Source organism: Chelon labrosus, assembly GCF_963514085.1.
Source record: "Chelon labrosus genome assembly, chromosome: 19".
NCBI lineage: Eukaryota > Metazoa > Chordata > Actinopteri > Mugiliformes > Mugilidae > Chelon > Chelon labrosus.
Genome location: NC_140352.1, coordinates 1,059,609 through 1,070,867, shown reverse-complemented (window position 1 = coordinate 1,070,867; position 11,259 = coordinate 1,059,609). Strand labels below are relative to the sequence as shown.

Sequence of the window (11,259 nt, the reverse complement as noted above, 5' to 3'; positions counted from 1 at the left end):
CTCACTGTGGTCTCTTATTTAATCTCCCAGAGGTGGAATGAACCAGAAAAACAGAAGAAGGGAAGAGATGTAATAGATCAATGTCACTGATCGCTGACTGGTCCAGGTCGTCTACAGGTTTAATTATCTGTCAGAATAAAACCTCCTCAAACTGAATGAATGAATAAACACAGAGCAGCCGTCTCCTAACACTGGTTCAAACACAAACCAGGAAGTCAGAGGAGCTTCTGTCCACAAAGTCGTTGTCTCTCAGAACGATTCATTTATTTATTGATGGACAGAAAGAAAAAGGTTTGGTTTAAATCAGTGTCAAAGTTTAACTATCACTAAGATCTGTGGATGGCCTGAATGCTATGCTAGCTTATGCTATGCTAGCTCTGTGAGCTAATCCTCTGGGGAGTTAGCTGGACACAGAACATTATATATATCAGTTCATTTTCTATTTTGTCTAATTGTCATCAGTTTATATTTAACTCTGCTGTCGTTAAACCACACGATTATTAAACCTCTGACGCTTTAACTCCAGTTTGGTTTTGAGAGATTCATATTTTTCACTTTTAAACCATCTGAGATCAGAGGTCTGTAAAAGGTCTTAAATATGAATTAGATTCTTACATGATCTCCTGCTACCTCTGGGATGAAAGGCTAAAGCTAACATGTAAGAATCGTCCACACCAGAGACAGAAGTAAAGGACAACAGCTGTAGACAGATTTAACCTGGACGTCAACAGGAACGTCTCCGTCTACAAGTTATTTCTGGAGGAAACTTTATCTGGAGTCTCTCTGTTGGGAACTGATTCTGGTCAAACAATGATCTGCTGAACCAATCAGATCATGTGGGCGGGGCTTAATGAGGTGATTGTCTCATGAACCAATGGTTGACGTCATGAAGGTTTCCAGGTCGTCAGTATTCAGGCTTTTCCACGACATCTTAATAAAAACAAGAACACACTCTCTGACTGTTGTTGTTCTTTCTCTCTGAGTGTCTTCAGGTCTGACAGACCAGGGTTAGTGGTGTGGTTTCATGGTCGGTCTCAGTCTCCCCTCAGAAACCTCTGGTTCAGTCTGAAGCTGTTTAACAGCTGAGACTCAAACTCTTTAATAAACGTTTCTACTGAACATGAGATTGGTTTTTAAGAACTGCTCGTGTTTTTATTTCTTCTAAGAATGTTTTAATTTCAGGAATCATTGCCACAGCGATTAGAGGAATCTTCCTTGAGTATTTCATGGTTAGTTCAACGTGTTTCCATAAAACAGCAACCAGACGTCTCCAGGTCTCCTGGTTATGTCTCTACAGAGACACCAGAGGACACAACGAGTGACCGAGACAGAGGACGACCAGAGGACGGAAACAGCGTCAACGTCAGGTCATAGTAGCAGTGAACTCATTCAGCAACCCCTTGACTAGAACTGGACCAAGAGTTTAGAGAAATACCACAAAGGTTCTAGTAACAATAGAACCAGGCCCACTCTCCATCTGGACATGTGGAGAACCAAAGAACCCAAAGTGTTCCACATTGGGTTTTTACCTCTTGAAAGTGAATCTGGCTACAAAATCCTCCTGATTCCACTGCAGGAGGCAACGTACACACAATTCAACCTTTGGACATTTTATTTCTCCTGGACATCATCACATTCTACCATTGGGATCATTATACAATCCAGAAGAAGATGGAGATTTCCTCCATGTTGTTCACACATGGAACTCCCCATGACATTGAGGCAAAGGGCTCAGACTCTATCAGTCAAGTCACCATGTGGTGAATAGTTGTCTAGTAGCAGCTACCGTCAACACATAAACATAACTGGGTTCGCTGAGGAGAGTCCGTCTGTTGTAGCGCTACAGAGCAGAGGGAATCTGTTCATCAACCTCAACGCAGACCATAATAACACCTGTAACCATGGTAACCGTGTCACATGGAGGCTTTGAGGTACGATCATCTGGTGACAGTCTCACCTGGATGTAGTCCAGGATGAGCTGGTGTCTCTGCTTGGCCGTGGCCACCTCGCTGTCGGTGATGGCCTCCCGCAATGCCTGCTGGGTAATGAGGGCGTCCAGGTCCAGGACGGAGGACAAGCGGCAGTACAGACTGATGAACTTCTCTTTGTAGGAGCAGAAGTGGACTGAAGAGAGAGAGAGAGAGAGAGAGAATCCAAAGTGTTTTTAATTAACCGTGTGTTTGTGGATCATTAAACTGAAATAAATAAAATGATTCATGTATAAATTAGTTCTTAGGTTTTTAAAAAACTGTCCCCATGTCCATAAATCCTGTTTTCAGTCGTCAGCGGCAGCAGTGGAGGAGCTGAGTGTGTACAAAGGGAGCGTATTGTGCAGTGTGTGATGGTGTTATTGACACATTCTTGTGTGTTTGGGGGTCGGCGGAGAGGCCGTCCCGCTGGAGCCTGCAGCCTGATTTAGTGCCTCTCCCAGCAGACGTAGGTGTGTGTCTGCAGCAACACAGCTCCGTCTGTCCCCCGCCTCCACAATAAAACCCTGGAGCTTTTCCAAACGTCCGAGAGAACGATCGGCTGCTTCAGACGTCCTCTGAGATCGATTATACAAACTACTAAAGGTGTCAACGACAGTAGGAGACCTCCCTAATGACAATCAGGATACTTTATTAATCCTTCAGGGAAACTGTTTGAAGGGGCCCCCACCTGACAACTACAGCAGCGGCAGTAAGATTCGCCACCCGTTGACTTGTTAGCTTAGCTAGGAGGCTAACAGAAAGTGACCAAGCTCCTGGACGACAGACACTAGAATCAGGATGGAACAAATACTTGAGTTTATTTCTCTGAGACCGTGAGCGTGTTGTTACCCAGTTCAAACATCTGCAGGGGGAGGTGGAGGAACCCTGACAGAGGGGTGTAAGGGTTGGACTGTCCGGGGGCGGAGCAAACATCGTCGGCCGCCGGCAGCAGCAGCAGGAAGGAGACGCCGTGGCCGAGCTCCACCACCTCCTGACTGTAGAGACGGAAGTGACGGGCCTGCACCAACACAGAGACAGAGTCAGCTGTAACCACGGTAACTACAAAGATGGAGACATCCTCGAAATGAACAAACCCATATCTAAAGGTGGACTACGAGGAACTGAAGGCCAGGCTGCGTACCTGGTGCAGAGGTAGGTTCATGAGCTTCAGCAGGGACTTGATCGCCGTCTGCAGCTCGTAGTACAGTAAAGGGGCGTGGCTTTCTGCCCGGGGCTCCGCCTCCTCACTGTCCTCCCCACTGCGCTCCTTTTCTCCAGCGGCCGACAGCGTCTGGATCCAGTCCCACTCCTCCCTGATCAGGAGCGTGAACACACAATGAGTCCTGGGTCACATTAAGACCGGCTCCTCTACAGGGCTGATCTGTGGAAGAGGAGTTTAACTGGCGGCCTATATATATATATTCTTATATTATCTCATGTAATTTCTTCTACAACCTTATATATATATATATATGGCCTTATATAAAATAATCCTGTGTTTAACTACATGTGACAAATAAACTAGTTTGTGTTCCAGTTATCAGTTAAATCCTCTGTGACCCTGAAGACATGGTTGTTAGATCTGGACATGTTTTAGTCAGACAGGATGAAAGACGGCAGAGACCAGTGAAAGCTCTCCCTCCTCCTCTGAGCTCCTCCAGACGACAACAATAGCTGCCTCTCTGTCACGACTCTCTTTCATCCCATTCAGACGCTTCATCCTTGAGGTTTTGTTATCAGCGCTGAGGCCTTCGGGTTCGGCCTGGTTTGTACCTGGACACGTTGGCGTTGTCTCGTATCCGTGAGTGGCAAAGCATGTTGGGGGTTCGCTGCGACACCAGGACTCTGATCTGGTCCACGGAGCTGCTCAGCTTCAGGTAGCCCAGGTAGAGGCCCGGGGCCAGACGGTGGGCGCTACGCCGCTGGTACGCCAGGATGTCCTGAAGAGACCGGGAGACTAGATCAGAGTCACCTCCAACCAATCAGAGACATTTAAACTAGTCAGACGACGTGTATGACCACTGTTACTCCTCTATCCATCACCACATTAAGCCCCGCCCACATTGGTCCAGCATATCTTTCCCGCTCTTCCTCACCTGTATGGTGATGATGAGGATGTCGAGGGCGTAGGGCTCCTCAGGCGTGGACAGGGACTTCCTCTGGCTCTGGAGCTTGGTCACCTGCATCCACTTCCCGCTGAACAGTGAGTGTTGGCTCTCGGTGTCGCGGATCGTCACCAGCAGCACGTTGCCGTGGCGATCCTTGATGGGCTCGTAGTGGACCCGACCCAGGTTGTGAGTCCCCAGGAGGTTCTGCAGGAGGAGCGGGTCGATTATAGTGACAATAAAACGTAATCACAAAACAAGCTAAGACTGTTATCTGCAGTACCACCATGAGCCCACCAGGTGGAGGCAAAGGACCACGTACGAAACTTAAGACCAGGGCTCAGATTCTATCAGTCAAGTCACCATGTGGTGCATAGTTGATGTAGAATCATGTGGATAGACTCTAAAGGACAGAAGATCAGTAGTTTATAGGTTTGATGAAATATTGAGACAGAAGAAGAAATTCTGACACGATGACAGACATAAAAAGTCTGTTTGTGTGTTTTCTCTGTTAGCCGAGGCTAGCTGGTTAGCTCCAGCTTTACATCACTGGAAAGCTTTGCAGGTTAAAAGTCGTTCTAGCCGCTGCACACGTTCATTAACGCTGATCGGTTGACCGACCTGCAGCTGACCGGCCGCCGTCAGCATCTTGTGTCTGGCCTGCAGCGTGGAGGACGACGACATGGACACCGACATGCTCTGTCTCAGCCACCGGACGTCCTCCCACATACAGGACAGCTGCAGAGACACAAAACACAAAATCAGCCGCGCAGATACAACTGTTAAACTGACGCCTGGTTTTATCTAAACCAGCTAACATTAGCCTAAACTAAACAATGTTGGCCTAAACAAGCTAACTTAGACAATAAAAAAAGAAACAGAATCTCATCAAAATTTAAAGCTGCTGTTTTTTTATTGAACATCTGTTTTCAGGAGCTTTTACTTTGAAATGAACTCGTCTGAAGTCACACGTGTGTTACCTTGGTGAACCAGAGGAAATCCTGCATGAGGGAGCTGCTGTAGGAGTCGTCCACCTCCACGATGGGGATCTGGTCCTCCGCCGTCACCAGTAAACTGTCCTTATGGTAGAACACAGCTGCCAGGTAGATCCCCCTGCACACAGGATGGTACAGTCCAGGAAGTTGTGTCACGGTCATTTCTTACGGCTCAAAGACAACAGGAAGTAAAAACACAATCATCTCCAGAACAAACCTTTTCAGTGTTTTCACAAACTTGTTGGAGGAGTTGAAGAGGTGTTTGAGGCTCCTGGAGACCGACTGCTTCCTGCTGGGGTTCTGCAGCTTGGACGTGTCTGGAGACGAGAAACTGACAGTTATTATATATTTATATATATATATGTATATTTACATATACATATATATATATAATACGTTTATTATGAAACTGTTTGGATGAAACGATGACGGATAAATGAATCATTGATCGAAAGAAATCTCGATCGTTATCAGGCTTCCTCCCAGCCTGATGTTTAGTAACAGTAAACTAAAACCATGTCCTTGTAGCGTCGGAACGTTGGAGAAGAAGAAGAAGAAGAAGAAGAAGGAGAAGAAGAAGAAGGAGAAGTCTACTCCATCATCTTCTTGTTTTAATGTCTGTTGGTGAATCTGAATCTGATCATTCTCTGTGAGTCCATCGTAAAGTTTCTTGTCTTTAAATCTGGATCCAGGTCTCTGATCAGACCGGTGCATTGGTTCAATGACTCTCCCAGGCTGCCAGTCTGACTCGGTCTTATCTCTCACTGTCGCTGCCTCCGGCCGTCCTCCGGCCGACCGACCGACCGGCCGCTCAGCGATGCCAATCTCCAGACCGCAGCGCCTCTTTTTACTCCGGCTAATTAAGCGTCACATAATTACCGGCCTGTAAACAGACGGCAGACCTGGAGCCAACAGGAGCTCAACAACATGTTGGTTCTGGCCGACGGCTCGGCTACAGACGACCCGGAGCATGATGTCTCTAAATCCAGATCATATAAAACCCACTGTTCAGATTATTACTCTTTAAAGTCTTCGTTCCAGCTGTTTCTGTGTTTTTATCCGTTTATTTACTTTCTTCCTACGACTCCAGCGTCGTCTGTGCTCCGTCACATTCACTCTGATTTATTTCTGCTATCTAAGCTGTAACAACAGATAATAAATGTAAAGTCACATGAGACCTGAAGCCTCCAGCTCTGATGGAAAGGTGGTCGCCTCATTAATGTTTTCAGTCAAACTCATGTCTTTATTTATTGAGAGTGACGCCTGGCGCTGCTCTGGAGGCCGCTGAGCTCTCGTCACATTATCCACTTGTCAGAGTCCGTTAACCTCCAGAGCTGCAGACGCTTCAGAGCTTCAACCTGCTGCTGAAACAGACGAGTGTTTCAGAGTCGGTAGCTGGACGTCGTCAGGTTGTGTCAGTCTGATGAAATGTGATCGTTACTGTGAGACTCTGAAAAGACTGAGATTACCACCAGAAAACAAACAGCAGCTTCACAAAGAGATAAAAAACAAAGAAGATAAATCATATTCTAGTTTTCTTCATTGACTTTTTGTCCAGTTTTGATCTTTTGACTGGAGCTGTTCCCCTCTGTGCCTGTAGGTGGCAGTATGTCTATATGTGATGAACTTAAAGGTTCGTCGACACAGGAAGAGACCAGAGGCGTCACTTGCTTTAGTTTCTTGGACTCGATATCGATTCATTCAGAGATGTTTCAGTTTCTAAACTATCTGACTTCAAACTGAATCTACCGTCCTCATTGGTTCCAGAGGGGACAAACCTCTGTCTCATCTTTCATGTGTCTTTTCTTTCGTCCAGCTCTTCTGTCCTCAGACTTTTTAAATCCAAGCAGCTTTCAGTCTTGATCTCGTCGACTAATCTCGTTGTTTATAACCAGAAGATTTTATGAATCAAGATTCATTTGAACCAGAAAGTTTACTTTATTAAACTCAGTCGTGATTAAACAAAAACCTGCTGCCTACAATACCCACGATGCAACAGTGTTTATAATGGACAGACTGAGCCGTAGCATGCTAGCATGCTAGCACACACAGCCTTTCCACACTCACCTCCACAGCAGTAGTGTGTGTGCGTCGCTCGGACCTGTTGCAGCAGACGCTCCATGGCCTCGATGTGGCCCCGCCTCCTGGGCTCCCGGCCGTCGCTCTCCCTCCAGTCTGGACCAATGAGCAGAGGACACTTCAGGTGAGTTATAGTTAATAATGAGGCCAGGAAGCTAGGAAGAGCTACTGTTAGCCTGGGAGGCTAAGTAGAGCTACTGTTAGCCTGGGAGGCTAAGTAGAGCTACTGTTAGCCTGGGAGGCTAGGAAGCGCTACTGTTAGCTGGGAGGCTAGGAAGAGCTACTGTTAGCTAGGAGGCTAGGAAGAGCTACTGTTAGCTAGGAGGCTAGGAAGAGCTACTGTTAGCTGGGAGGATAGGAAGAGCTACTGTTAGCTAGGAGGATAGGAAGAGCTACTGTTAGCTGGGAGGCTAGAAAGAGCTACTGTTAGCTGGGAGGATAGGAAGAGCTACTGTTAGCTAGGAGGCTAGGAAGAGCTACTGTTAGCTGGGAGGCTAGGAAGAGCTACTGTTAGCTGGGAGGATAGGAAGAGCTACTGTTAGCTAGGAGGATAGGAAGAGCTACTGTTAGCTAGGAGGCTAGGAAGAGCTACTGTTAGCTGGGAGGCTAGGAAGAGCTACTGTTAGCTGGGAGGATAGGAAGAGCTACTGTTAGCTAGGAGGCTAGGAAGAGCTACTGTTAGCTGGGAGGCTAGAAAGAGCTACTGTTAGCTGGGAGGATAGGAAGCGCTACTGTTAGCTGGGAGGCTAGGAAGAGCTACTGTTAGCTGGGAGGCTAGGAAGAGCTACTGTTAGCTGGGAGGATAGGAAGAGCTACTGTTAGCTGGGAGGCGAGCTACTGTTAGCTGGGAGGATAGGAAGAGCTACTGTTAGCTGGGAGGCTAGAAAGAGCTACTGTTAGCTGGGAGGATAGGAAGAGCTACTGTTAGCTGGGAGGATAGGAAGAGCTACTGTTAGCTGGGAGGATAGGAAGAGCTACTGTTAGCTGGGAGGATAGGAAGAGCTACTGTTAGCTGGGAGGCTAGGAAGAGCTACTGTTAGCTGGGAGGCTAGAAAGAGCTACTGTTAGCTGGGAGGATAGGAAGAGCTACTGTTAGCTAGGAGGATAGGAAGAGCTACTGTTAGCTAGGAGGATAGGAAGAGCTACTGTTAGCTAGGAGGATAGGAAGAGCTACTGTTAGCTGGGAGGCTAGAAAGAGCTACTGTTAGCTGAGAGGCTAGAAAGAGCTACTGTTAGCTGGGAGGCTAGAAAGAGCTACTGTTAGCTAGGAGGATAGGAAGAGCTACTGTTAGCTAGGAGGCTAGAAAGAGCTGCTGTTAGCTGAGAGGCTAGAAAGAGCTACTGTTAGCTAGGAGGCTAGAAAGAGCTACTGTTAGCTGAGAGGATAGGAAGAGCTACTGTTAGCTAGGAGGCTAGAAAGAGCTACTGTTAGCTGAGAGACTAGGAAGAGCTACTGTTAGCTGGGAGGCTAGAAAGAGCTACTGTTAGCTGGGAGGTTAGGAAGAGCACAATAAACTCGGGGAGAGGAACAGTGATAAACCAGTTGCAGGTCATTACATATATACATTTTATATATATATATATATATATATATATATATATATATATATATATATATATAATGTGTATAATGTATATATACATCTATAGATAACATGAAGCCTTCTAATGTGGGAACATCTCAGCTCTACTGAGAGAGTAACTCAGTCTTGCTGCATGTTTAATAATTCCTGCCTCTCAGAGGTGTAGTCATACTTTTACTCAGGGTATATAAAATACTCCCACACACTCTCTGTCCTCCACTGCTGACATATGCACACACACAAACACACACAAACACACACTCCACACAGACAAACACACACTACCACACTCAGATAAATGTGTGAGTCTGACACAAACCGGAGCAACACACTCTGACGGCTCAAGGCCGAATCACTTGAATGTTCAGAGAGAAAGGGAGTCGTGACGGAGAGACTGAACAAATGTTCCCAGAGAGAACCTGGGAGCAGAACATGATTCACAGCTGACCACAGGAAACCAACCGTCTCTCTGCTTCACACTGATCAGTTATCATTAACTCCTAACGCCTCCAGCATTTACTTAGTGGAGGAAGGTTAATCTGGAGTCTCTCTGCTGGGACCGGATTCTGATTAGAAGACTTCTGGTTCTGGAAAACGTCTTCAGAAAGTTTGGATTGTTGTTGACAAGGAATAAATATGTTTTATTTTTACTAAAAGACAAATGTTTAGTTGGTGTGCTCCTTTCAGTGAAAACAGTTTTCAGCACACAATGACTGAACTAGCGTCTGTTAGGGGGAAACAGACCAACACTTATGAAGTCAGAGACACCACACTATTGTTTCTACAGTGTTAGTCTCAACACATCATAGAGGAGCTGAACCAGAGGATTTATAACAAGCAAACTAAACAACACAATAGTACGGAGCTCAAAGGAACCATCGGTGGTTGAGTGACGTTTCCAGGAGAAGTTTAATCAGACGCACATAAACAATCAGGTGGAAACACTGAAACAACGCGTTCAGTTCAGAGTCGACTTACTGGACGGAGCAGCTGATGGAGGGAGGGAGGAGGCGGGCGGACCCCAGCCCTTCATGTTATAGGCCGACACCCGGACGTAGTAGAGCCGACCCTGAAATATAAAGAAAAGAGGGTCCATGAAGAACTCCAGACTCTGGTGCTGACTCACTCAAACATGTATGAAGATGAAGGAAGATGATTTTATTAGCTGATGTATAGTAACAATAGAACCAGGCCCACTCTCCATCTGGACATGTGGAGAACCAAAGAACCCAAAGTGTTCCACGTTGGGTTCTTACCTCTTGAAAGTGAATCTGGCTACAAAATCCTCCTGATTCCACTACAGGAGGCAACGTACACACAATTCAACCTCTGGACATTTTATTTCTCCTGGACATCATCACATTCTACCATTGAGATCATTATACAATCCAGAAGAAGATTCAGATTTCCTCCATGTTGTTCACACATGGAACTCCCCAGGGAAACCAGTCACCAAGGCATGCTACATATCAATGCTAAGCTAACTTTCACTACAAGATGACTGTGTTGTGTTTATTATCTGTAGTACCACCATTAGACCACTAGAGGGAGGGAAATGATGAAGTATGTCATTCAGGCTCAGGACTCAGATTCTGTCAGGCCGATCACCATGTGGTGCATAGCTGATGAAGAATCATGTCCTACAGGTGTATCAGTGAATCTTTACATTACAATTCATCTGATAATCTTCCTGTCACAAGACAATCTAAAATTTAAATTTAGGAGTGGAATTTTTTTTCTCAGACCTCCAGTTGTTGTCTGTCAGCTAGCATGCTAGTAGGGCTAGCCTTTAAAGTTGTGTTACATGTCTTAATATGAAGCTGAGGCTGAACACGTCAATAAAGGTTATTCAAACAAGATGGCCGGCAGAGGGAGAGGAAGGCAGCGTCACGTTGAAGCTGCTGATTTAAATGATTCATTTAAATCAGAATTTTAACCTGATACGGTAAAAAATATAGAAAATATGACACAGTTCTTTCTACTGGACCAGATTCAACTCAAACTCTGACGCTAAAATCGAGGTTACCCTGACCCCTGTGGCCCCTGTGGCCCCTGTGATCCCTGTGATCCCTGTGATCCCTGTGACCCCTGTGGCCCCTGTGGCCCCTGGCTGTCAGCCCGTCATATTTAAATGTGTCTCGGCCTTGACTTCATAAATTCAGTCAGTAAATCAGTGTAACATCCTCGGCTCCGTATTTCCACCTTCAGGGCCGACGTGGACGTTGGTGAATGTCGGCTGCTTCTCTAAATGGCAAACAGGACGGAACAACCTGATTCCACTAAACTCAACACTCCTCAAACACCAACGATGCCACTCAACAAAAACATAAAAGTTACAGGAAAGACTGTTCAACATGTCAGAGAGTCAGTGCAGAGACTGAGTCACCTCCGTCCTGTAGATGAATCATCATGGAGACTGTAGAACTGTATGCTCTCACTGTGTTCTTTAAACACAGTGAAGTGAAGGTACATCATGTTTATGTTTCTGTGAGCTGAGGAAGAGGAGAGGAGGAAGGATGCTGTGGTT

General features: G+C 46.1%; 2 protein-coding genes across 2 annotated transcripts in view; one reads left to right on the top strand and one right to left on the bottom strand.

The window, feature by feature from the left end:
* The window catches only part of LOC311504239 (microfibril-associated glycoprotein 4-like), a gene marked incomplete at its 5' end in the record, with an annotated part of 417,732 nt that overhangs the window by 239,318 nt on the left and 167,155 nt on the right, over nucleotides 1-11,259 (top strand). The window lies entirely within an intron of this gene.
* The window catches only part of ankfn1a (ankyrin repeat and fibronectin type III domain containing 1a), a 74,569-nt gene that overhangs the window by 6,302 nt on the left and 57,008 nt on the right, over nucleotides 1-11,259 (bottom strand). The window contains exons 12-21 of the mRNA XM_084567521.1: nucleotides 9,711-9,801; nucleotides 7,138-7,245; nucleotides 5,288-5,387; nucleotides 5,056-5,188; nucleotides 4,697-4,813; nucleotides 4,067-4,282; nucleotides 3,744-3,910; nucleotides 3,112-3,283; nucleotides 2,820-2,988; nucleotides 1,958-2,124 (exon numbers count right to left, since the gene is read on the bottom strand). Of these exons, the coding sequence (XP_084423647.1) occupies nucleotides 1,958-2,124; nucleotides 2,820-2,988; nucleotides 3,112-3,283; nucleotides 3,744-3,910; nucleotides 4,067-4,282; nucleotides 4,697-4,813; nucleotides 5,056-5,188; nucleotides 5,288-5,387; nucleotides 7,138-7,245; nucleotides 9,711-9,801 (1,440 nt within the window). The remainder of the gene's footprint in view (nucleotides 1-1,957; nucleotides 2,125-2,819; nucleotides 2,989-3,111; nucleotides 3,284-3,743; nucleotides 3,911-4,066; nucleotides 4,283-4,696; nucleotides 4,814-5,055; nucleotides 5,189-5,287; nucleotides 5,388-7,137; nucleotides 7,246-9,710; nucleotides 9,802-11,259) is intronic.